The 27,187-nt window shown below is 39.4% G+C and overlaps 2 protein-coding genes across 4 annotated transcripts in view; both read right to left on the bottom strand.

The window, feature by feature from the left end:
• Positions 1–486: 486 nt before the first annotated feature.
• Positions 487–19,294, bottom strand: LOC103595662 (protein zyg-11 homolog B-like). 3 transcript variants are annotated; one of them, XR_550980.1, is made up of 5 exons: positions 19,102–19,294; positions 18,916–18,968; positions 14,425–14,522; positions 886–1,723; positions 487–839 (listed from the first exon to the last, which is right to left on the bottom strand). XR_550980.1 is itself a non-coding variant. In XM_008579137.1 (4 exons), the coding sequence occupies exons 1-4, from the start codon at positions 19,258–19,260 to the stop codon at positions 1,533–1,535; spliced, it is 501 nt and encodes a 166-aa protein (XP_008577359.1). In that variant the 5' UTR covers positions 19,261–19,294; the 3' UTR covers positions 487–1,532. The 3 variants fall into 3 exon arrangements, 1 of the variants encoding a protein (XP_008577359.1); XR_550977.1 differs by having other exon boundaries at positions 487–899; positions 946–1,723; XM_008579137.1 differs by having other exon boundaries at positions 487–1,723.
• A 2,327-nt stretch (positions 19,295–21,621) lies between these two features.
• Positions 21,622–27,187, bottom strand: part of ZYG11B (zyg-11 family member B, cell cycle regulator) — an 87,127-nt gene continuing 81,561 nt past the window's right edge. The window contains exon 14 of the mRNA XM_008580674.1: positions 21,622–21,668. Within this exon, the coding sequence (XP_008578896.1) occupies positions 21,622–21,668 (47 nt within the window). The remainder of the gene's footprint in view (positions 21,669–27,187) is intronic.

Here is a 27,187-nt window from a genome sequence, read left to right as displayed (position 1 = left end):
CCATTTAAAATCTCTATTGAAAACACTTTGGCCATCTATGAAAAAATGTAGTCATCTGAGATTGCAGATTAACCTTATTCACAAAATAAATTTTAAATGGAAATTAAGTTTCTTGGTGACTTGCTGCTTCTCAAATGCTATTATTGATATAATAACTGATTCTTTACTATACTGTATCAGATATCTTAAAAGAAAAGCAAGTGTCTAAAAAATAGTCCATCATAAATATTTCCTTTTATGCTTGGCAACTAGAATCGTTACCTTTAAACATATAACAATAGTCTAATTCTTAACTTTCATTTTTGGCAGTGAGATGTGGACATCTTTCTCCAACATGAACACATTAAGAAGATACATGTATTTTGGGGGGTGCAGCCGGCCGGTACAAGGATCAAACCCTAGACCTTGGTGTTATCAGCGCCATGCTGAGCAACCAGCCAGCCCCTTCTATTTTAACAAAAGAAAACTTAACTTTTTGTGTCAAAATTTACTGTTGTCAATTGTATTTTAACTGATCAGGTTAACACCATGTGTAGTCTTTATTTCACTGAACAAAATGACTTTGAAATAGAGGGAAAAGAATGGTCAGTTTTAACCGGTGACAATTTTCTAAAAATTCACATTTTCACAATAATATAACATATAGAGATTTGGACAGTTAGTCTTTAACACAGAATGCTGTAATATTTTACACTGTGATGCTTCGGGAAATATTTCTAGAGAATAACCAGTAGTCTGTGCAGGAAATAGCGGTTCGTGCTTCCAGGCATAAATATGGAGAACAGGCTTCTGCTCACTGCTTCAAGAAAGGTGGGCTCCAGGGGAATAGCCTGTCCCACCTTAAAAACTACACCATGAACGCAATTCCCAGTTCCTAAACCCCACTTTAAAAACTATACCATGAACGCAATTCCCAGTTCCTAAACCCCACTTTAAAAACTATACCATGAAAGCAATTCCCAGTTCCTAAACTCTGTTCTCCTTTAATAGATTTTCTAATATATTTTTTCTGCCAGCCATCCAGGTTCCTACCAGTAAGTAGCCCAGATTTCCATTCTTTCACAATAAGAAGGACATCTTATAAAGGATACACAGAGAATAAAGGCATTTTATACAGAAGCAGTATAAAATTTACAGCTGAAGCAGTGCCAGAAATCAGATTAACAATTTATCTGAAGCTGCAAACTTATCGGAAGGGACTTTGAGATCAGAAAAGTCTGGCCTAAGGATTCGTGCAAACTTTATCATAAAATTGTAGAATCTCAAGCACAGGTAAGTTCAAACACTGAAAGATGTGGAAAATTTCCTAAAAGGCAATGATGAAGGAACAGACCCTTCTTGCCTCATAAGTTAAAAATCACAAGAGAAATTAGAGACTGTTCACATGGGCAATACTATACATTATCAATTCCAAACTGATCTTATGAGTCTTGTCATAGATACCTTCAAAAAATCACAAAGGGTAAGATATTCCAAATGGACCAATCACAAAAAGGATTCCTGTGATTCAATTATCCAATTACCTATGGCTATCAATTTAGTCTGGCTTGGGGCTGCTTTTTACAGGGAGGTGGCCTCCCATGGCGTACAATGTGTTTTTCTAAGCTGTCCAGAATGGCCACAGCAATCTGTTGAACATGGGGATCAGTCTGTTCATGTTCTTTGATGTTGTATAAATGCTGCAATCCTCCTTCTTCAATCAGCATGCTGCAATACCTTGAAGCTGAAAGAAAACAGGAGAAACAGCTTTTCTTAAAACACAAATTATCCCACAAAAAACAGTTCTTAGGAGCTATTTGCATTTATATTTTAGTTGTTTGGTTACTGACCACCAACATGCTACAGCTTGATAAATACCTCTGTAATGATGTTATGTGTATAGTGCAAGGCCCACACATAAATAATACACAATCAACCAGTCCTCCATCTATTCTAACCTCAAGGCATAGACAATGTGGAAAAGAAAATAAAAAGAACCAGAATCACAAGTATCTTATCTCTGATCCAAAATCACAGGTAAGATAAGTACCATTATATTTTTATGCATTTCCTATGCTTTTTTTCTCCCCCCTGCAGCTGGCCAGTATGGGGATCCAAACTCTTGACCTTTGTATTATAACACAGCATTCTAACCAACTGAGCTAACAGTCTGGCCCCACTTTTTTTTTTTAACTTAATGGCACTCATATTGCCCATGCAATTTTTAAAAATGTTAAAGATTTTCTTTGCCGTTTGTTCAAAAAATAATTTTTGTACATAACTTTAAAGTTTTTTTTCAGCCATTTTTATTGAAGTATAATTTATATAAAATAAAATGAACCATTTTTATTCTACAGTTTGATGAGTTATGCCAAATGTATACACCTGTGTAACCACCAGCACAATCAGGATAAAGAATATTTTCATCAACTAAGAAGATTCCTTGTGCACCTTTGCAGTCAGCCTCCTTTGTATCTCTCACCTCAGGTAACCATTGTTCTAATTTCTTTTTTTCTTTTTTTTTTTTTTAAAAAGATGACCGGTAAGGGGATCTTAACCCTTGACTTGGTGTTGTCAGCACCACGCTCAGCCAGTGAGCAAACCGGCCATCCCTATGTGGGATCCGAACCCGGGGCCTTGGTGTTATCAGCACCGCACTCTACCGAGTGAGCCACGGGACGGCCCCCATTGTTCTAATTTCTATGATACAGACTACTTTTGCCTGTTCTAGAACTTCATATAAATGGAATCATATGGCATGTCTTCTTTTGTGTCTTCTTTTCCTCAGCATGATGTTTTTGAGATGCATACGTGTTGTTATGTGTTTCACTAGTTTTTTAAGTTGGAAAGTATTCCATTGCATTGAATATACTACATATTTTAAATCCGTTATTGTACTGATGGACATTTGTTGGTCTCCCTGCCTCCCCAAGGTTTTGGCTATAATGACTAAAACAGCTATGATCCATCTTGTACAAGTTATTTTGTGGACTTTCCATTTTGTTGCTCTTGAAGAAATACCTACACTGCTGGAGAAATGTTAAATGTATGTTTGCCTTTATAAGGAATTACCAGACTGTTTTCTAAAATGGTTGTATAATTTTACAGTCCCAACAGCAATGAATGAAAAAGTTGTTCCACATCCTTGCCAATACCTGTCATTGTCCACCTTTTTGATCATAGAGCCATCCTGGTAGGTGTGATGTGGTATCTCATTGTGATTTTAATTTACATTTCTCTGACTAAGGATGTGGAGCTTCTTTTCATGTGCTTATTTGCCATTTGTATATTTTCTTTGGAGAAATGTCTATTCAGATCCTTTGCTGAGTTTTAAATCAGGTTTTCTTTTTATTACTGTTTTTTTTTTTTTTAAAAGATGACCGGTAAGGGGATCTCAACCCTTGGCTTGGTGTTGTCAGCACCACACTCAGCCAGTGAGCAAACCGGCCATCCCTATATAGGATCCGAACCCGTGGCCTTGGTGTTATCAGCACCGCACTCTACCGAGTGAGCCACGGGCCGGCCTCTTTTTATTACTGTTATAAGAGTTCTTTATATATCCTGAAAATAAGTTCCTTATCAGATGATTGTATATAACTTGCAAATATTTTTTTACTATTCTGTGGATTGTTCTTTTTTTTTTTTATTAAAAAGATGAGCGGTAAGGGGATCTTAACCCTTGACTTGGTGTTGTCAGCACCACGCTCAGCCAGTGAGCGAACCAGCCATCCCTATATGGGATCCGAACCCGGGGCCTTGGTGTTATCAGCACCACACTCTCCCGAGTGAGCCACGGGCTGGCCCTGGATTGTTCTTTCACATTCTTTATGATGTCTTTTTAAGTATAAAAGTTTTAAAATTTTTTATTAAATCTAATTAATCTATTTTTTTGTTTGTCACTTGTTATTTTTGTGTGCTAAGAAACCATTGCTTAATCCAAGGTCATGAAGACATACCTATGTTTTCTTCTAAAAGTTTTAAATATTTAGCTCTTTTAGGCCTATAATTCATTTTGAGTTAATTTTTGTATATAATATAAGGTAAGGGTCCAAATTCATTCTTCTGCATGTGCCTATCCAATTTTCCCAGCACCATTTGTTGAAAAACCTATTCTTTCCCCACTGAATTGTCTTGGTATCCTTGTTGAAAATCAGTTGAAGGGCTGGCCTGTGGCTCACTTGGGAGAGCATGGTGCTGACAACATCGAGTCAAGGGTCTTAACCGGTCATCTTTAAAAAAAAAAAAAAGAAAGAAAATCAGTTGACTTAATTAGAACTCAGTTGGTTGGTTAGGGCTCAGTTGGTTAGAGCACAGTGTTGTAACACCAAAGTCAAAAGTTCGGATCCCCCTACTGGCCAGCTGCCAAAAAAAGAAAGAAAATCAATTGACTATAGATGTATTGCATTATTTCTGGACTCTCAATTCTTTTTTTCTTTTTTCCTTTTTGTCTTTTTTACTGACCGGTAACGGGATCGCAACCCTCGGTGTTGCGCCAAAACCGCGCTCAGCCAGTGAGCGGGAACCGATCTCCACATGGGATCCGAACCCTCGGCGGGAGCGCCTCCACACTCCCAAGCGGCGCACTCTCCAGTGCACCACCGGGCCGGCCCTGGACTCTCAATTCTAATGTATGGATCTATCTGTCTCTCTCCCTGAAGTTGAGTATATTTTAATGTGCTTTTTTTTTTCCCTCATCTTTTTTGTGACCGGCTGCACTGCGCTGAGCCAGTGAGCGCACCGGCCAGCGGCGGGAGTGCTGCACTCCCAGCACCGCTCTCTCCCGAGTGCGCCAGGGGGTCGGCCCTTAATGTGCTTATTTGACATCCATATCTCTTCTTTAGTGAAGGCTCTGTTCAACTCTTGTCCATTTTTTTTTTACTTGCATTATTTCCCTATTACTAAATTTTGAGAGCTCTTTATATATTTATATACAAGTGCTTTATCAGACATGTGATTTGCAAATATATTCTCCCAGTATGTGTACTGGTTTTTCATTCTCTTAACAGTGTCTTCAAAGAGCAGAATTTAAAAATTTTGGTCAAATCCAATTTAGGGATTTTTTCTATTATAAATCATACATTTTTACATATCTAAGAAATTTTTGCCTAAGGAAAGATCACAAAGATTTTGTTTTTTATTTTCTACAGTTTTTGGTTTTATATTTAGCTTTATGATCGGTTAGAGTCAATTTTTGTATATAGTACAAGACATGGATCAAAAAGTTCACTTTCTGTGCATATGAACGTCCAGTTGTTCCAGCATCATTTGTTGAAAAGACTATCCTTTCTACATTGAATTGCTTTGAACTGTCAAAAACTAATTAACCATATATGTATGGGCCTATTTCTGTATTCTCTATTCTGGTCCACCGAACTATCTTTGTCTATTTTTATAACACACTTTTTTTTTTTTTCCTTTTTGTCTTTTTTCGTGGCTGGCAACAGATCGCAACCCTCAGTGTTGCGCCCGTACCGGGCCGGGACCGGCAACGGGATCGCAAACCTCGGCGTTGCCCCCGCACCTCGCTCAGCCAGTGAGCGGCCGGTCTGTATGTGGGATCCGAACCCTCGGCGGGAGTGCCACCGCGCTTCCCAAGCGGCTCACTATAGCAGTGCGCCACCGGGCTGGCCCAACACACTTTTTTTTTTTTTTTAATTACTCAAAAAGTCTTCATTTTTATTTATTTATTTATTTATTGGTAAGGGAATCTTAACCCTTGACTTGGTGTGGTTAGCACCACGCTCTCTCAACTGAGCTACCTGGCCTTCCCTACATAGGGATCTGAACATGTGGCCTTGGTGTTATCAGCACCACACTCTCCCAAGTGAGCCATGGGCAGGCCCCAAAAAGCTTCATTTTTTTATTTAGCTTTCTGCCTTTGTGCTTTGTACCTTTAACACTTTCACAATGATTTTCTGCTCTTAAATAAGGAAAGCACTCTTGATCGTGTCATGGACACATGGAACTACCATAGGCATTGCTGACATGTTTTTTGTTTTAGACAACCTCATAAGAACTTTAGTTCTCACAGCAAGAACCCCTATAAGTCTGCCTGGACACACACTGCATGCAGATTTTGGTGCTTCCCCAACCTTCTTGGTATAATGTTAAACAATTCTATTTCCAGGGGTTCAGAACAGCCTAGTTTTGTTAGAGGCTGTATTGTAGGAAAGCCTACTACGGGAATGTCAGATGCTAGACCATTCTGAGTGCCTCTAGATGCCATCCCCGGAAGAGGAAAAACAACACTCTCTGAATTATTGTGTTTTATAGTACACTAGTCACCCTTTATCCATGGTTTCACTTTCCGTGGTTTCAGTTATTCATAGTCTACTGTGGTCTGAAAATATTAAATAGAAAATTCCAGAAGTAAACAATTCATAAGTTTTAAATTGTGTGCCACTCAGACGTGAATCATCCCTTTGTCCAACGTATTCAAGCATAGCCTTCTCAGTTACCAGATTGACTGTTGAGGTATTGCAGTGCCTGTGTTCAAGTAAACCTTATTTTACTCAATCATGGCCCCAAAGTACGAGAACAGTGATGCAAGAAATTCAGATAAGCCAAAGAGAATCTGTAAAGAGCTTTCTGTAGATGAAAAGGTAAAGTTTCAACTTAAGGAAAGAAAAAAGAAATCATATTGTGAGGTTGCTAAGATCTACTGTAAGAATCAATCTTCTATCTGTGAAATTGTGACGAAGGAAAAAGAAATTTGTGCATAGTATATACAGGGTTCTATCTGAGGTTTCAGGCATCTATTGGGGCATCTTGGAACGTATTCCTCATGGATAAGTGGGGACTACTGTAGGTCTTGAAGTCAAGTAGTATAAGAAGTAGTATAAGTCCTCCAATTTATTTATTTATTTATTTATTTATTTATTTATTTTGGTGGCTGGCCAGTACAGGGATTTAAGCCCTTGACCTTAGTGTTACAAGGCCAGGCTCTAACCACCTGAACTAAGTGGCCAGCCCCAAGTCCTCCAATTTTGTTCTTCCTTTTTTGTAAGTTGTTTAATTATTCTGGGTCCTTTGCATTTCTGTATGACTTTTAGAATTAACCTGTCAATAATCCCGTCAAAAGCCTGCTCAAATATTGACTGGGATTTTATCAAATCTATACATAAGTATGGGGAGAACTGCCATCTGAACAATATTAAGTCTTCCAGCTCCTGAACACAGTCTATCTCTTCATTTAGTTAGGCCTCTTTTAATATCTCTCAGCAATGCTTTGTTGTTTTCAGTGTGCAGGTCTTGCACATCTTTGTCAGATATCCCTAAGTATTTTATAGATTTTGATACAACTGTAAATGTCATTTTCCCATTTATATTGGTTGTTGCTAGTATATAGAAATGCAACTGATTTGTATTTGATCTTGTATTGTAGGACCTTGCTAAACTCACTTATTAGATGTTGTTGTCCTTTTGTAGATTTCATGGGATTTTCCACAAAGATGATTATGTCATCTGCGAATGAAAACAGTTTTACTTCATTCTTTCCAACCTGGATGCCTTTTTTGTTTCTTTCCTGATCATACTGTCCAGAACTTCCATCATAATGTTAAATAGCAGTGAGATTAAACATTGTTGCCTTGTTCCTGATCTTAGGAGGAAAGCATTCATGTTTAATTTTTCACTCAATTTTGATGTTAGCTATAGATTTTCCTTACATACCCTTTATCAAGACTGGATGTTAGATTTTTTCACATGCTTTTTCTGCATGTATTGAGATGAAATAGCTTTTCTTTTTTGTTCTGGTAAGAAGATAAAAAAACATTGATTTTCAAATACTAAATCAATCTTGAATTCCTGGAATAACCTGTTTGGTCCTTTTCATATATTGTTGGATTCTGTTAAAAACTTATTAAGGTTTCCGGGGCCGGCCCGGTGGCGCACTGCTACAGTGCGCCGCTTGGGAAGCGCGGCGGCGCTCCCGCCGAGGGTTCGGATCCCACATGCAGACCGGCCGCTCGCTGGCTCAGAGAGGTGCGGGAGCAACACCGAGGGTTGTGATCCCGTTGCCGGTCCCGGTCCGGTACGGGCGCGACACTGAGGGTTGCAATCCATAGCCGGTCACGAAAAAAGACAAAAAGGAAAAAAAAAAAACTTATTAAGGAGACACTGAGGGTTGCAATCCGTAGCCGGTCACGAAAAAAGACAAAAAGGAAAAAAAAAAAACTTATTAAGGTTTCCCATCTATGTTCATGAGAGATATTGTTAAGTAATTTTCTTTGACTGGTATTGATATCAGGGTAATTGTGGCCTCATAGAATAAGCTGAAGCATATTCCCTCCTCTTCAATTTTTGTGGGAGATTTTGTAGATCCCTTCCTCTCCCCAGGTGTCTGGTGGAATTTACCACAGAAAGCATCTGAACCTGGAATTTTCTTTGTAGGAAAGTTTTTAACTACAAGTTGAATTTCATTAATAGACACAAGACTACTACTCAGATGTTATCTATTTCTTACTGAGTGAGCTTTGGTAATTTGTGTCTTTCAAGGAATTTGTCCATTTCATCTAAACTGTCAAATTAATTGGCATAACATTGTCTATAAATACTCCTTTTGTTTGTTTGTTTTGGAGGCTGGCCAGTATGGGGATCCATAAGTGACTCAGGTATTGTAACACAGTGCTCTAACCAACTGAGCTAACCAGCCAGCCCTTCTTTTCTAATATAGGCCTTTAATGCTACAAATATCCCTCTAAGTATTGCTTTACCTGCATCCCACCCATTTTGATGTTGTGTGTTCATTCAGTTCAGAACACTTTTGTTGCACTGTATGTAACACACATTTTTTTCCTCTGATTGCCTTTAATGTTTTCTCTTTATTACTAGTTTGCAGCAATTAGATTATGATAAGCATTGGTATGATTTTGGGGAGTTTATTCTGCTTGGTGTTTGCTGAGCTTCTTCAATCTGTGGGTTTTACAGTTTTAATCAAATATGAAATATTTCCAACCATCATTTTTTCCAATCTTTTTCTGTTTTCCCTCTTTCCACTACTGGGACTCTAATTACATTTTAGGCCACTGATGTTGTCCCAGAGGTCATTGAGGCTCTGCTCATCTTTTTTATATTCTAGCTTTCTCTCTCTATGCTTTGGACAGTTTCTATTGCTATGTTTTCAATTTTACTGATCTTTTCTTCTATTATCTGTTCTTAAACTCACCTAGATATTTTTCATGTTAGATTCAAAATTTTTAGCTCTATTATTTCTGTTTTACTTTTTTATATTGTATTTGTCTCCTCTTAATGTTCATATTTTCTTTAAAATCTTGGGTCATATCTATATGTTTTGAAATCTTTTTCATCACTATCAATTCTGGATCTGTTTCAATTGTCCGATTTTTCTCCTGGTTATGGGTCATATTTTCTGTTTCACTTAGCAATTTATTTATTTATTTTTGGCAGCTGGCCAGTACAGGGATCCAAACCCTTGACCCTGGTGCTACCAGCACCACACTCTAACCAAGTGAGTTAATGGGCCAGTCTACTTAGCAATTTTTACCAGATATTACACGCATGGTTGAATGTCCAGATTTTGTTGCCTTTTTAAAAAGAGCACTTATTTGTTCTCTGGCAGACAGTTTAATTGCAGAGCAGCTTAATCATTTCAAGACTTGTATTTTAAGTTTTATTAAGACTGGCCTAAAGTGAGTAACCGATATTTTTAGAGCTAGTTTAACCTTTTCTGGCATCTCTACAGAATGCCCTGGGTACTAAGTTCTTTCCATTCTGTTTAGAAGTCAAATAATTCCCAATCTTGTGTGAGCTCCAAGTGTTATTCATTTAGCAGCTCCTTGGTACTTGTACTTTCCCAGGCTGCAAGGAGTCCAGCCCTTGGCATGCACACCTTAGTATTTGGCCAAAGACTCAAGGGATCCTTATGAAGATTTCTGGAGTTTTTTGTAAATGTAGCTGCCACTTCTGCGTTGCTCTGCCCTACAATTCCAGGCACCTCAGTCTTGCCCAACTCTGCTCAATGAAATTGCTGTGCCATGCTTGGTTCTCCCCCCCATGCCAACATTATGACTTGAATGTGTCCTCTCTAAAATTCAGGTATTGCCAATATGACAGTATTAAGAGAGGCTGTTAAAAGGTGATTAGGCCATGAGGACTCCTTCCTTGTTAGTGGGATTAAGGCCCTTTTGAAAAGAGGCTTCATGGGCTGGCCCGTGGCTTACTCGGGAGAGTGCGGTGCTGATAACACCAAGGCCACGGGTTCGGATCCTATATAGGGATGGCCGGTTTGCTCACTGGCTGAGCGTGGTGCTGACAACACCAAGTCAAGGGTTAAGATCCCCTTACCAGTCATCTTTTAAAAAAAAAAAAAAGAAAAGAAAAGAGGCTTCACGTAGCATTCGGCTAGCCTGCTAGCTTGTCATTCTAACTTCTGCTATGTGAGAACACTGCTAGGTCTTCATCAGACACAACTTCCAGCCTCCAAAACTGTGAGAAATAAATGTCTGTTCTTCATACATTACCTAGTCCTAGGTATTCTGTTATAGCAGCACAAAATGGACTAAGACAGCCAGGGCCTAATAAATACCTCCAGGAAGAAAACCAGAGAGACTCTTGAGCTCGTTTGTTTCCCTACTTTTAGGGGTCGGAATTCTTGCTGCCTTTGTCTAATGTCTAGAAAGAGTTGTTTCAACAGCACCTTCCCTCTAACCCTCCAGTTTTTCTACAGCTGGGGAGCTAATCTGGTACAAGTTACTTCTGTTATGGCCCCAGAATATAAATTTCTACTTATGTCATTTTCTATTATGTCTCTTTCACTTATAATGGCATGCAAACATTCCACTAATACCACTGTCTGGATATTTCAACATTATTTAACATTTCCCTATTGCTGGACCTCTAACTTATTCAGCGTTATTTACTATTATAAATAATGTTTGGATGAGTATCTCTATAAAAATAAGCTTTTGAGTATAATTTTAAAATTAAAAGGTAGACTACCAAAATGTTCATCAATAGGGAAGTAGTTAGATAAATTACTAAAAAATTAATTTAATAAGTGTAGAGCTGTATGTTATGGGTTGAATTGTGTCCCATGAAAAAATACGTTGAAGCTCTAACCCCAAGTACCTCAAAATGTGACCTTATTTGGAAACAGAGTTGCTGCTGATGTAATTAGTTTAGATGAGGTCATTAGTAGACCTCAATATGATGGTGACCTTATGAAAAGGAGAGATTTGAACATGGAGATAGGCACACATAGAAGGAAGATGATGTTAAGACATACTGGGAGAGCTGGTTATTTGGTTAGAGCATGGTGTTAGAACACCAAGGTCAAGGGTTCAGATCCCCATAACAGCCAGCTGCAAAAAAAAAAAAAGAAAAGAAAAGGACACACAGGGAGAGGGGGGGGGGGGCATCTGATTTGAGTGATGCAATTACAAACCAAGAAATACCAAAGATTGGCAGCAAACACCAGAAGCTAGAAGAGGCAAGGAAAATTTCTCCCCTAGAGCCATCAGAGAGAACATGGCTCTACTGATACTTTGATTTCAGATTTCTGGCATCAAGAACCATGAGACAATAAATTTCTATTGTTTTAAGCCATCTAATTTGTGGTACTTCGTTACAGCAGGTGTAGGAAACTGATACACCATACGATAATGATTATGTGATTATTACAAATCATGTCAAAACTTTCTAAAATATTGAAAAATGCTCATTATAATGTGTGAAATAGGTACTAATATATATTTTCCCATACACATATATACACATATATATGGTTTTCTTCCAGGAGGTACTTACTAGGCCCTGGTTGTCTTAGTCCCAAAATATACATATACTTTTTGGAGGCTGGCTGGTAACAGGGATTAAACCCTGGACCTTGGTATTAACAACACCATGCTCTAACCAACTGAGCTATCCAGCCAGCCCTCCAGGCTTAATAATTTGCCCAAGGTGGCACACATAGTAAATGGTGGACATGTTTTGAATCCAGGTGGAGTCCTATATCCTCTTAACCACCATGCTACACTATCTCTTAATTATTAAAAGCTATAAGCAACATTAAAACATGCTAATACAAATATGAGTAAATTCTATTTAAATATAAACAAAAAATTTTTTTTTTGGTGGCTGGCTGATACAGAGATCTGAACCCTTGACTTTGGTGTTACAATACCATGCTCTAACCAACTCAAAATATAAACAAAATAAACCAGGAAAGCAAAAAAATAGGAAACTAAACTAAACTATCTTGAGTTAGAGATGAAATATTATAACATTTCCCAAATTTCAGTGAATTTTAGAATAAATTTTTCAGGGCTATCCATCCACAGAGCAAACTTGAAAGAACTCTGACACCTAAAAGTAATCACAAAAATAATCACTTATGTGAAAATGCACTATTATTTATTTATTATGTTTTATTTTCTCTTTCTGAGCTATGAAACATCCATTTCTTGAGTTATGAGGAAAGAAGCCAAGATATTAGAGGCTGAGTATGTGATGGAATAGACTGTTAAGAAATTAGGGAGTTCTCAAAACCCATGGGTACAGTAAAATGAATAAAGTTTTAGACCAGAGACAGTTTATTGTAGCTAAATAGGCAGTCTTATATTTATGAATGAACAACTCTGCTTCTGAGTAATTTAGGAGAAGCCAGAGAAGCCTCCTTGTAGGAGTTTAAGTGGATAGAAAGAAGTTTTCTCTGTCACATACCATTCTTTAAACTCTCCTCATCTGTCTACCTGACACAGAAGAGCTTTTACTGAGTTGCCTTTTTGTGGGAGACCCTAAGTTTTCATCAAAAAATGCAAAAAGAGGGCCGAGCCCATGGCGCATTCGGGAGAGTGCGGCACTGGGAGCGCAGCAGCGCTCCTGCCGCGGGTTCAGATCCTATATAGGGATGACCAGTGCGCTCACAGCGGTGTGACTGGTCTCAAAAAGGACAAAAAAAAAAAAAAAAAAATGCAAGAAGAAATAATCTCACAAAATGTTACTACCATTGCTATAAGAACATTGCAATAGGCCCTATAATATGTTCCTTATTAAGGTCCAATATAAGAAATTTAATTGCTTATAAAAGCTTTACTTTCCCGTGAGGAAAAGGAATGTTTTTTCCTTATTATATGGAGAACCAGGTAGCTGATTATTTGGAACCCACCCACAGGGTATATGAATCACTATGTATGGCCTACAAGTCTACATTCAACTATTTTCCTTCCATCCTTACATTTAAAAAAAATTATTTTTCCTTGGTCCTGATTTTTTTTTTCCCTCCTGTGGTTTTTTTGTGACCAGTAAGGGGATCGGAACCCTTGGCTTGGTGTTGTACGCACTGAGCTCAGCCAGTGAGTGCACCGGCCATTCCTATATAGGATCCGAACCCGCGACGGGAGCGCTGCTGCGCTCCCAGCGCCACACTCTCCTGAGTGAGCCACGGGGTCGGCCCTTGGTCCTGATTTTTTTTTTTTTTTTTTTAAAAAGATGACCGGTAAGGGGATCTTAACCCTTGACTTGGTGTTATCAGCACCGCACTCTCCCGAGTGAGCCATGGGGTCGGCCCTTGGTCCTGATTTTTAACTTAAAATTGTTCCCCATACTGGCCAGGTTGCCCCCCCCCCATTTTTTTTTTTTTTTTTTCAAATTTATACTTTGGTATTAAAGTGTTTCTGTGTTTCTTGTGTCAAATCATTTGTGGAATGAGTTTATATTAACAAATAACTGACAAAGAGTTGTATAACAACCTTCAAAAAAAGAATGATATGGAACCTGATTTAAATGTTTTGCTTTTCCAGAGACCATGGTTGCTGACAACAATGTCTTGAACATGGAATTTCAGGTGAATGATAATTGGGCACTGGAATGCACCATAAACAATGAACCTACTTGAGACGTTTTACTCAACAAATGCATTTACTGTAGGCTCTTCATCTTTAAATTTCATGGCTAGGGCTGGCCCATGGCTCATTTGGGAGAGTGTGGTGCTGGTAACACCAAGGCCACAGGTTCAGATCCCTACATAGGGATGGCTGGTTAGCTCACTTGGGAAAGCATGGTGCTGACAACACCAAGTCAAGGGTTAAGATCTCCTTATCAGTCATCTTCTTAAAAGATAATAATAATAAATTAATTAATTAATAAATTTCATGGCTGGCCAGTTAGCTCAGTTGTTTAGAGCACAGCCTTATAACCCCAAGGTCATGCGTTCAGATCCTTTTACTGGCCAGCCACCCTGCCCCCCCCCCAAAAATTCCATGAGGTTCAAACTGTCACATTCACCATTGTCATTCAGTATCTAGTACTGCCAAGTCCATTCTGAAAGAATACATTTAATTTACAACATAAGATTCTCTTATATTGTATCTTTGAAAGTTGGTGCCCTTAAAAAATCACTTCAATATACAATTTAGAAATGGCTTTCTTGTAAAAGGAGTATTTCACTTGAAAAAGAAAAACATAATTCTCTTTTTTGGTACATACGATTCTTGCTGCAGACATGTTGCATGGCCCAAACTGCCCATAGCTGGACTCCTGGTGTTGTGAAACAGCCAAGTAATGGGAAAAATGGATTAAAAGACCTAAAGGTTCAAAAGAAAAGAGTCAAAGTTACATCCTACACTCAGCATCATTTTCTAAAGCAATAATTCCTAAACTTTTCTGTCAAGCTAGGGCTGGGTCTGGAGCTCACAGACCCCTGAAGCCCATTGTCCAGACTGGGTCACAAACTCTTCACACACAGGTCTACAAGCTAGGTAACCAGCAAAATGGTCCTGGGAGCCGTAGGTTTGAGAGCATGGCCGAGTGGCTGATCACCAGGCAGTCAACACCACGCACTGCACATGCGCACTAACTCCACCCAACCCAAGGCGAGGGGGCCTGATTAAATTATTCTATTTTCCCTACAACCCACCCCTTCAGGGTCCCTCGCTGTACAATCTACGCGTTCATAATCTTCCGCAATGTTCCCTTAGCGAGGACAGAAGACCCTTACATTCACATATTACATATTCCATCCCAGTCCCAAAAGTCTTTAGCTTGTTGCAGCACCAACTCAAAAGTCCAAAGTCTCATCTGAGACTAAAGGCAAAACTCCTTTCAGCGTGAATCTGTAAAGAGTCAAAAACAAGTTTATCTAACTTCCAAGATACAGTGGGACAGACACTGGGTACACATTCCCGTTCCAGAAGGGAGGAACAGAAAGGAAAAACAGGCCCCAAACAAATAAACCCAAACAGGGCAAACATTAAGCACACTGGGGCACCTGGACCCCTAAAGCATTGGGCAACCTCTGTTGTGAGGCTGTCGCATGGAAAAGGAACCAGAACACCCAATTGAGAATTTAAAAAGGGGGTCTTTATTAGCTGGCCAGTGACTGTCTCTCCAGATATTCTGGTAAGAGAACAGCCTTGAGTTTAAGTTTAAGGGGTCTTTTAAAGGCACATAGTCACACAGGCAAGAAAATCATATAGTCACACAGTCAAAGTTATCATATAGTCACACACTTAAAGTTATCATATAGTCACACACGTTCCTGCCTAGTGTGAGGAGGGAGGGGGTTTTGCAAGGCCTAACACAAGCTGGTTACAGAAGCCGCCAAGATAAGCCAGTTAATCACTTAGGGACAGCAAAAATTTCCACAGGGCAGTTTCCTCCTTAGGTTGTCTAGATACATCCAGATACAGCTCTTGGTTTTATCAGTTAGGGACAGCATAGGCAGAAAACAACAACGGCAGGCAGAATTTAAAATTTTTCTAAGTACAGGACAATTTTTAACCTTCAATTTTCACCATAGGTGTTGGGGAGGGGGGGTTCAAACAAGAACACTTTCCAAACAGTAAAAATAGCATAAGCTAAATCAATCTACCTCATCACACTACAGCTCTGCCAAGTGCAGCCCATTGAGCTGCCCTGATGCCTGCAGCTTTCCCAGGCTGGCGCTGCACACTGCCAGCGGCCCCAGGGTTCTGGGATCCTGGTGGCAGTTCCACCATCCTGGCTCCACTAGACATTTCCTCAGTGGGGGTTCTCTGTGGGGGCTCCGACCCCACTTTTCTGCTCCACATTTCTCCGTAGATGACCTCTGCAGTGACTCCACCCCTGCAGCAGGTCTCCACCTGAATCCCCGGCTTTTTTCATACATCTTCTGAAATCTTGGTGGAAGCTGCCACGCCTCCACTGCTCTCATGTACTTCTGGCCTGCAAACTTAACACAACGTGAATGTCACCAAGGTTTATGGCTTTTGTTGTTCGGAGGTGCTGAGGCAGGACTGCTCCAGCCAGACTGGCTGGGGTGCCGGGAGCAGTTTGCTGAGGGCAGCAGTGCCCCAGGTCTGTCCTCCGGAAAAAACTCAGTTCCCAGGGTCTATGATGGGAGGGGTACCTTCTCAAACTTCTGAAATGCCCTCAGGGCGTTTTCATTGTCTTGCTTGTTAGCATCGAGCTGCGGCGTTTTCATTGTCCCATCCCCAGCTCCTGAATTACTTGAATCAGCTTGGCTCACACCAGCTATTCACTCACAGTCTCAGGCAGTGCTACAGTGTTCAACTACAGTTTGAACAACTGCATTCACTCAGTCACTCTTTTCTCAGGTTTATATGGTACCCGTCGAGCCATCTGCTTTCTCGGGTTTATACGGTACCCAGCCAGCCATCAGGTTTAAGTGGCACCCTCCGAGCCTTCTCAGGTTTAAGTGGCACCTGGCGAGCCATCTGCCTTCAGACAAACACAACATGCGTTTACAATACCATCTCCAGAGCGTGTTTCACCATCCACCCCTAGGTCTCATGGCTGCAGTAGCCAGGGGCTTTCCCTGTTTCTGCTGCTTTACTGTCTCCCCAAGCCAACCAATTAGTCCTGGGTAGACGGGACATAGGTGGTGAATTGGGTCCCCTGTCAGTTGCCTACTGGTCTGCCCGGTCCCATAGACTGCTCGTGTTTCACTTTCTGGTGCACGACATGCCTGGAGGTGCACGGTCTCCCCCAACTCACCACTGCGTTCATTGTCTTCCCTGGTGTGAGAGGCAAGAGTGGCCAGTTGCTACACGTCATCCTCCAGGACAGTCATCCGTACTTCCAACAACTCTGCTTTCTGCCGCAAATCTCGATCAGTTTGCAGCATAGTGAGTAGCATCCAGGCTCCCATCAATAGGAAACTGGCCACTGGGCACCACATGCTCAAGGATAGCCACATTTCCTCCTTCTTCCAAGGGCTTTCTGGCTGCTGTACTTGCTCAGAATCCTGTCGCAGACTACGCCAACTGTTGAGCTTTTTTACCTGCCCATAATCCTTCACCAACTACGCCAATTGTCGAGTTAGGACTCGGTCTGGAGCTCACAGACCCCTCAAGCCCATTGTCCAGACTGTGTCACAAACTCTTCACAGGTAGGTCTATGAGCTAGGTAACTGGCAAAAAGGTCCTTGGAGCAGTAGGTTTGAGAGCATGTCTGCGCGCAGCTGATGCCCGAGACAGTGAACACCAGCCAGGTGGCGGTGCTGCACATGCGCACTAACTCCACCCAACCCAAGGCAAGGGGGCCTGATTATTCTATTTTCCCAACATTTCATTTTAGAAATTTCATTTTACTATTTATAGACTAATATAAATGAGCTATAGAACGTCTTTAGTCTTAGCCATTTCAGAAAGGATTGTGTTCACACATGTACTGGCACGGAAGATAGAAGGTGATTAGAACACAGTACTAAAAGAGAACAAAATGTTTTCAAAAGCACTTTTTTGCTCTTAAAGATACACATTTGAAGACTAGCAGACTCTTGTTTAGAAACTAAGAAATGGAGAAATTAGGTGATAACCAACTGACAGAACACAACGAAGAAGGTCTAGAATAAGCCTTTCCATTTCTCCTGGTCTGAACAAAAATGTGTAGAACCTAAACTGGGGAAGTCAAAAATGTTGGCTGCATCAGCATACGAAGTAGACAAAAATAAGCTGTAATAAGATTAATTATGCAACAACATGGAATACATCAGGTGATTAGTATCTTAGCTATCAAGTCACCTAACTGTCATAAACAGAGTTGGGCATCCAGTATGCACTTTAATAAACTATTACAAACTGTTTTCCCAAATGAATCTGGTGCTACTTATAGTTTCTTCAATGGGTCTTATTTTAGACCTCCTTACATTGATACATTGCTTCCTCTTCCTAAAATCTCCTGCCCCTACTTATCTTTCTTTTTTTTTTTTTTCCTTTTTGTCTTTTTTCGTGTCCGGCAACAGATCGCAACCCTCAGTGTCTCTCGCGCCCGTACCGGACCGGGACCGGCAACGGGATCGCAACCCTCGGTGTTGGGCCCGCACCTTGCTCAGCCAGTGAGCGGGAACCAGTCTGTATGTGGGATCCGAACCCTTGGCGGGAGCACCGCCGCACTCCCAAGCGGCACACTGTAGCAGTGCGCCACCGGGCCGGCCCCCCCTACTTATCTTTCAAAACTCAGCTTACAATTCACTTCCTCTGTAAGCTTTTTACCATTTTCCAGTGTAGATTTAAAAAAATATGCTCTCATCTTTAATTTCATAACATTCTATGCACGTCTAGCATAATGGTGAATTATATCTGATTCACATTTTGTTTTTTATCTATGAATTTCAAGAGCATAAAACAAATTCCTGGCACTTGTCTTCAATAGATTTGGAAAGAAGGGAGGAATGATGAATGACAGGTGGCAGAAAAAAGGTAAAAATACTTTGCTTCTTTTAAAGCCAGTACTGGACTGACCAGTTAGCTCAGTTGGTTAGAATGTGGTGTTATAACACCAAGGTCAAGGGTTTGGATCCCTATACAAGCCAGATGCCAATAAATAAATAAATTAATTAAATAAAAGTAAAAATAAAATAATAAAGCCAGTACTAAGAAAGCTGCCTGTGGGAAAAATTATACATCTAGTAAGAATGATCTATAGGCAAGCAAAATGACTAGATTATGGCTTAATATTAATTATTGTGCTAATTACCTGTATGCTACCATCTCACACTCTGGAGTTGGCCATTTCAAAATAGCTGAATGCTGGAAGATACAAGACAAACAAGAAAGGATTACAATATTTATTTAGCTTGTATTAATACATTATAAGGCTTTGACAGTTTAGCCACTATGAATTTTGGTTGTTTATGTTTCCAGAAAATACCAAATAACCTACCAAATCATCCAAAAGAGAATTCCTCTGGCTACGGCTCAATGTCCAAGCTTGTTCACCTCTGGATATTAAATGGGCAATAATTCCAGCTGCAAAGTAACTGACTTCTACTTCAACACTGTGCAGGAGACTACTGATGTGGTCTATAAAATCCTTCCACATTAATTCAGAATGTAATTCTTGTACTTCAGCTATATTGTTCTGGAAAAAAAGAAGATATAAAAATTAAAGTAATATGTGTAGTGAATGGCTGAGAGAACTGTTTCAGACAGTGGACAACAGGTAATACAGGAAGGTGATCCCTGAGAGAAAGTATTCAAATGGGTCAGTTTCTAGATTGCAGTAAGGGGGACCTAAAGAGAACCTGGCAGTTTTGTTGAGCTGAGGATACAGAGATCTTAACAGTTCTGGGTTGGGCTGGCCTGTTAGCTCAGTTGGTTACAACATGGTGCTGATAATACAAGGGTCCAGGGTTCGATCCCTGTACCAGAAAGCTGCCCAAAAAAAGGAAAGAAAGAAAATACCAAAATAGTTCAGGTGGCCAAGCAGCCAAACTTTTCTGAATAAAGTACAGGAAAAGAAAAAGCTCCACAGGGAGAGAGGGAGAGAGCAAGAGAAACCAACTGACCTGTACAGGAGTCCCTCAAATCTTTGGCCAAGTAGTGATACAGAGTAAATCTGTAAGAGGCTAGGGAAAGAACCACCAGAAAGTGGTACACAAACAAATCCCAAAGTCACACAGGGTTAGGAATAGCTCACATCCCACCAGACAGAGTGAAGAAATCTCATAATAAACAAAGCATTTGATAACAGTGAGGCTAAATTATATATTAGTCCTAAGGTAAAGGGTGTTCTAAAGCCACTCTAACAAAGCTTCAAAAGGAGCAACTTGATGGCTGGCTGGTTGGCTCAGTTGGTTACAGTGTGGTGTTATAACACCAAGGTCAAAGATTTTGGATTTCTATACCAGCCAGCCACCAAAAAAAAAAGGAGCAACTTGGTCTACAAGTAACTGCATGCCAGAACAAAGTACAAGATTCTTTAGAGGAAAACAATAAAATCCAGCAAACAACAATGTAAATTTCACAATAACTAGTATCCAATCAAAAATTACCAGGCATACAAAGGAGTAGGAAAATGTGATCCATAACCTGGAAAAAATTAATCACTAGAAATGGACCCAGATGGGCCGGCCCATGGCTCACTCGGGAGAATGCGGTGCTGATAACACCAAGGCCCCGGGGTTCGGATCCCACATAGGGATGGCCGGTTCGCTCACTGGCTGAGCGTGGTGCTGACTACACCAAGTCAAGGGTTAAGATCCCCTTACCGGTCATCTTTTTAAAAAAAAAAGAAATGGACCCAGAGATGACAGAGATAGTGAAATTAGCAGAGAAGGACTTAAAACAGCTATTATAAATATTATAAATATGAGTCAGGAGTAATAAAAACAAACATGAGGAGAGAAAATGAATATATAAGAAAGTCCTAAATGTAACTTCTAGAAATGATTAAAAAAAAAAAAATACAGTATCAGACTTCTTCACACAAACAAAACCTGAGTGAAAATTCATTGCAAGCAGACCTACAGGATAAGAAATGTGTTGGGAAAATATTATAATTTAATCAGGCCCCCTTGCCTTAGGTCTGGTTGGGGGTGGTGCAGTGCATTCTTTGCAAACGAGTTATGTGTGGGTGGAGTTAGTGCTCATGGGCAGCACTGCCACCCTGTCTGGTGTCTACTACCTCAGGCATCTGCTGCACGTGGCTTTGCTCTCGAACCTACGGCTCCAAGGACCTTTTTTGGCCAGTTACCTAGCTCATAGACCTGCGTGTGAGGGGCCTGGGGACCCAGCCTGGCATGTGAAGGGTTTGTGACCCAGTCTGTGAATGGGCTTGAGGGGTCTGTGAGCTCCAGACACAGCCCTAGCGTGACACTTGGCCCAGTTGGTAGGATTACGGGCAGGTAAAAGAGGTTGACAAAATGTAGTAGAATAGTATGAGAAATATGTGGGTAAATGTGAAAGACCAATTTCTCATTTTTAAATCTAATGGAAGAGTGATAAAGACTTCTGGTTCCAGACAAGATAAAGTAAAAGCAGCCAGATTTACACTCATGCTTGAAACAACTGAAAGAACAGAAACAAAGATGAAACAACAATTTTCAAGATATTTAACATGGCTGGTTGGTAGCTCTGTTGGTTAGAGCATGGTGTTACAACACCAAGGGCAAGGGTTCAGATCCCCATACCAGCCAGCTGCAAAAAAAAAAAAAAAAATATTGAATATTAGGCAATAAAGACAGTGACCCTTAGAGTTGGAAAACAAAGTGAAATACTGCCTTGAGACAGTTTCCAGGCTGTGGCACAAAAATATAGACCTGAAGCAGAGCCCAGTGGACTCACTGAGTAAAGGAGATGAGGAGATGGAGCTGAAAGTCCACAGAGACTAAGACAATTTATAGGACAAAATACCGGGGGATAAGAGAACCGCACAGGGAGAGAATCTGCACAGCATCCCATTCTATTCAGCAGAGTACTTATCAGAGTTCATAAGCATGAGTATACTATCTGAGGGCAGGAAAAGAACCATCAAAAAGGATTAGGGAAAAGCGTCCAGTGCCACGCAGGGCCAGGAATAGTACTTGTTCTCACCATCCATTATGGAAAAATTCTTCACTCACAGGGCACTGGGTAGAGTATTCAGGAAGGTTTTGTTTCAGTAATAGAGAATAATTAGCCCTAGCCTGATTGCTGCTCTGAAACCACCTAGTAAATCATAAAAGCAAGACCTCAAATGATTAAACTGTTTAAAAGGAAGTTAATTGCATCCCAAAATGAAATTCGAGAATATTTATAGGAAAACAAAAATATCCAGCACCCAAGAGGGTAAAACTCACAATGTCTGGCATCTAATCAAAATACATCAAGCAGAAAGAGAAAATATTTGCAAATCATGTACATGATAAAGGACTGATATACAGGATATGTAGAGAACTCCAAAAACTCAACAACAACAAAAACTTTGATTCAAAAATGGGGAAAGGAGTTGAATAAATATTTCTTCCAAAGAAGATATACCAATGGCCAATAAACACATAAAAAGATGTTGAACATCACTAATCATTAGAGAAATACAAATTAGAACTACAATGAGATACCACCTCATCCCCATTAGGATGGCTACTATCAAAAAAATATCCCAGAAAATAACGAGTGCTGGCAAGGAAGTGGAGAAACTGGAACCCATGTACGCTGTTGGTGGTAACGTAAAATGACACAGCTGCTGTGGAAAACAGTTGGCAGTTTCTCAAAAATTTTTTTGTACACACACACACACACACACACACGAATCGAAAGCAGGGTCTTAAGGAGATATTTGTATACCCATGTTCACAATAGCTAAAATGTGGAAGCAACCCAAGTGTTCAACAACAAATGGATAGGTAAGGAAAATGTGCTCTATACATACAATAAAATAGTACTCAACCTTAAAAAGGAAGGAAATTCTGACATATGCTATAGCATGAATGAACCTTGAGGACATTACGCTAAGTAAAATAAGCCAGTCACAAAAAAGGAAAATACTGTATGATTCCACTTATATGAGGTAGTTGGAGTGGTCAAAACTGCAGAGACAGAAAATAAAATGGTGTTTGGCATAGGCTAGGGAAGATGGGAATGGGACTTTATCGTTTAACAGGTACAGAGTTTTGGTTTTACAAGATGTAAAGAGATATGAGATAAATGGTGGTGACAGTTGCACAACATTATGAATGTATTCAATAACACTGAATACATACAAAAAATGGTTAAAATGGTAAATTTTATGTTATGTGCATTTTACCACAATAAAATAATAATAAATTTTTTAAAAAGTAAATTGAAACCTACTAAGTATGTAAAGGGTCAGAAAAACATGACTCTTAATGAGGACAATAATCAATTATTTGAAATTGAGTCAGAACTGACACAGATGTTACCATTAGCAGAGGAAGGGATTAAAATAGCTACTACAAATATTTCATATATTCAAAAGTAGGAATGTGGAAGATATTAAAAACTCCCAAACTGAACTTCTAGAGATGAAAATGACAGTATCTAAGATGAAAAAAATACTAGATGAGATTGTAGCACGTTGAGTATTGTAGAGGAAAAGATTACTGAGCTAGAAGGCATAGCAATGGAAACTATCCAAACTGAAACACACAAGAAAAAAGAAAACAAAAAAATTTAAAAGCATCAGTGAGCTGTGGGACAATTTCAAGCAGCTTAATATAGGGAAGTTGGAGTGTACAAAGAAATCCAATGGGGGGAGAAGGTGGCTGCATAATTTTTTTTTTTTTTAATAGTGGTCAAAAACTTGCCAAACTTGATGAAAATTATAAACCTACAGATCCAAAAAGCTCCATGAATCCCAAATATAGGAAACATGAAGTTAATTTCACCAAGACACACCATAATGAAAGCACTCAAAATCATTACTAATCTTAAAAGTGGGCAGAAGAAAACAATATGTATATACAGAGGAACAAAGATAGTGATGACATCATATTTCTCATTGGAAAGACACAAGTCAGAATAAACTAATCAACATCTTTAAAATACTGTCAACCTAGAATTACATATACCTGGCAAAAACATCTTTCAAAAACAAAGGTTTAATGAAGGTGTTTTCAGACATACGAAAACTGAAGAATTCATCATTGGTAGACCCACACTATAAGCAATATTAAAGGATGTATTTTAGGCAGAAGAAAAATGTTACCAGATAGAAATCTGTATCTACACAAAGGAAAGAAAAGCACCAGAAATAATAACTATCTGGGTAAATGTATAAGTTTAAAAAATTATTTAATTCTCCTTAAAAAATAATTGACATTTCAAACAAAAATAATAATGTTTTGTGTGATTTATAATATACTTAAAAGTAAAATGCATGACAATAGTACCACAAAAGAGCAGAAATGAAAGTCTACTACTCCAAGGATCTTATATATGAAATTGAATAAAGTCACATAAAGATAGAGTGTGATGGGCCGGCCCGTGGCTCACTCGGTAGAGTGCGGTGCTGATAACACCAAGGCCGCGGGTTCAGATCCTATATAGGGATGGCCAGTTTGCTCACTGGCTGAGCGTGGTGCTGACAACACCAAGCCAAGGGTTGAGATCCCCTTACCGGTCATCTTTAAAAAAAAAAAAAGATAGAGTGTGATTAAAAATGTATACTACAGGGCTGGCCCAGTGGCGCACTGGAGAGTGCGCCGCTTGAGAGCGCGGCAGCGCTCCCGCAGAGGGTTCGGATCCCATGTGGAGACCGGTTCCCGCTCACTGGCTGAGCGTGGTGTGGGCACGACACCAAGGGGTGCGATCCCGTTACCGGTCAGTAAAAAAGACAAAAAAGGTAAAAAAAAATGTATACTACAAACTCAAAGTAATCATTAAAATAACAAAGCAAAGAGTAATAGCTATTAAGCCAAGAAAGGAGATAAAATGGAATCATAGAAAATACTCAAACCAGGCTGGCTGGTTAGCTCAGTTGGTTAGAGTGCAATGTTGGTAACACCAAGGTCAAGAGTTTGGATACCTGTCCTGGCCAGATGCCAAGAAAGAAAAAAAAAAACCTCAAACCAAAAGAAGGCAGAAAAAGGAAAAAACAAAAAACAGATGGGACAAACAGAAAACAAGTACCAAGTTGATGAACTCAAATTTAACCACATCCATAATCATATTACTCAAAAAACTAAAAATAGAACTACCATATGATCCAGCAATCTCACCTCTGAGTATATATCTAAAGGAACTGAAATCAGTGTTGAAGAGATATCTGCACTCTCATGTTCATTGTAACATCATACACAATGCCCAAGATATGGAATTAAGTTAAGTGTCTATCATCAGAAGAATGAATAAGCAAAATGTGGTATGTATACACAATGGATTACTATTTAGCCTTAAAAAAGAAGAAAATATTATCATTTGTGACAACATGGATGAACCTGGAAGACATTATGCTAAATGAAATAAGCCAGACAAAGAAATAAAAATATTGTATGATCCAATTACATGTGGAATCTAAAATGTTGAACTCATAGAAGTAGAGAGAATGAACATTACCAGAGGCTGGGGGGTGGGGGAAATGAATGGAGAGATGTTAGTCAAAGGGTACAAAGTTCCAGTTAAACAGGAGGAATAAATTTTTGAGATCTATTGCATGCGTTATGATGATAGTTAATAATGTATTGTATTTTTAAATTGCTAAGAATATATTTTAAATGTTCTAACCACAAAAACAATAAATATGTGAGATGATGGAAATATTTATTAGCTTGATTTAATCAGTACACAATGTACACATACATCAAAACATCACACTGCACTCCAAATAATAATATACAATTATTATTTGTCAGTTAAAAAAAAAAAACACATCAAATGATCCAAATATCCCAAATAAAAAGCAGAGATTGTCAAATTGGATAAAAAAGCAGGATGCAAAGTATATGCTGTCTATAAGAAACACAGTTTAAATATAAAGACAAAAATACATTAAAAGTAAAAAAATGGAAAGAGATATACCATGTTAACACAGTCCACAGAAAGCTGGAATGGATATGTTAATATCAAAGTAGATTTCAAAGCAAGGAATATTACCAGGGATTATGAAGGTCATTTCATGATAGTAAATGGGTCCATTAATCAGGAGGACACAATTCTAAATGTTTATGAATGTAATAATAGAGTTTTTAAATTACATGAAGCAATAATTGTTAGAACTGTAAGGAGAAACTGGTAAATCCACAATTATAATCAGAGATTTCAAAACCCCTCTGTCAATAATTGATAGAACAGGTAGGCAGAAAATCAATAAAGATATGATAGATGTGAACAATATCAACCAACTAGACCTGATAGTCATTTATAGAACACTATAGGCAATAATAGCACAATACACATTGTTCTCAAATGCACATGGAACATTTACCAAGACAGGCCATAATCTGGGCCATACACAAGTCTGAGTAAATTCAGAATGACCACAAATAATTAAATTACAATCAATATCTCAGAATAAATTATTGAAAAAAAATTTTAATCACAAAGTAATAGAGAAAGCTATGAAAGGAAGCATATCAGGTTATATTAATTTAATTACCTAATGAAGATGAAAATGATGGAAAGTTGGGAACAGAGTCAAACTTTTTTTTTTTTTTTTATTACAAACCCCTGACTCTCAATAGATTGCAGGAACTGAGCTGCTCTGCTACATATAAAACCCCAACCCAGAAGCACATTGTCTACTAATGGTTTAGCACCAGGTTCCCCAAGAACTGAGTGTTGCGCGATGGGCAAGGGGGCTGCCCCCTTTCCAGCCAAACTCAATTTCCCAGGACGAGGGGCTCTCCATACCTGACCTGAGTCAAACTTTTTTTTTTTTTCCTTTTTGTCTTTTTTCGTGACCGGTAACGGGATCGCAAACCTCAGTGCCGTGCCTGTACCGCGACCGGCAACGGGATCGCAACCCTCGGTGTCGCGCCTGCACCGCGCTCAACCAGTGAGCGGACAGGTCTCTATATGGGATCCGAACCCTCGGCGGGAGCACTGCCGCACTCCCAAGCACCGCACTCTACCGAGTGCGCCACCGGGCCGGCCCTGAGTCAAACTTTTAAAATACATTTTTGTACTGTTTTACTACTTATAGTAAACATACTCCTTTTGAAAAAAAATTTTTTAAGCATTTTTAAAGCCCTATGAGATCTTTCCAAATCCTTAAAATAAATTCCCCCTTTCCTATTGAGGTCATCTGAGCCAATTTCTATCTCTAATAATCATATGAATGCTAAGTAAAACAATCAAATACTATAATTTATTAAATAATGCTTCTATTACTGAGCGTATAGTTTTCCATTTTCTACTTCATATAACTAAAGCTACAATAAATAGATAGGTCCTCCTTAAATGCCAACCCTCAGCTTTCATAAAAATTCATCTCCTCGGGCCGGCCCAGTGGCGCACTGGATAGTGCGCCGCTTGGGAAGTGCGGCGGCGCTCCCGCCCGAGGGTTTGGATCCCACATACAGACCGGTTCC

Source organism: Galeopterus variegatus, unplaced genomic scaffold (genome assembly GCF_000696425.1).
Source record: "Galeopterus variegatus unplaced genomic scaffold, G_variegatus-3.0.2 Scaffold6, whole genome shotgun sequence".
Lineage (NCBI taxonomy): Eukaryota > Metazoa > Chordata > Mammalia > Dermoptera > Cynocephalidae > Galeopterus > Galeopterus variegatus.
This window is presented reverse-complemented; position numbering and strand designations above follow the sequence as displayed.

Coding starts and splice junctions, on each gene's coding strand:
- LOC103595662 (XM_008579137.1), bottom strand. CDS start 19,260: ATGTGGAAGGATTTTATAGACCACATCAGTAGTCTCCTGCACAGTGTT. Junction 18,969..19,101: donor ATTCTCTTTTGGATGATTTG/GTAGGTTATTTG, acceptor TGTATCTTCCAG/CATTCAGCTATTTTGAAATG. Junction 14,523..18,915: donor TGTGAGATGGTAGCATACAG/GTAATTAGCACA, acceptor TTGAACCTTTAG/GTCTTTTAATCCATTTTTCC.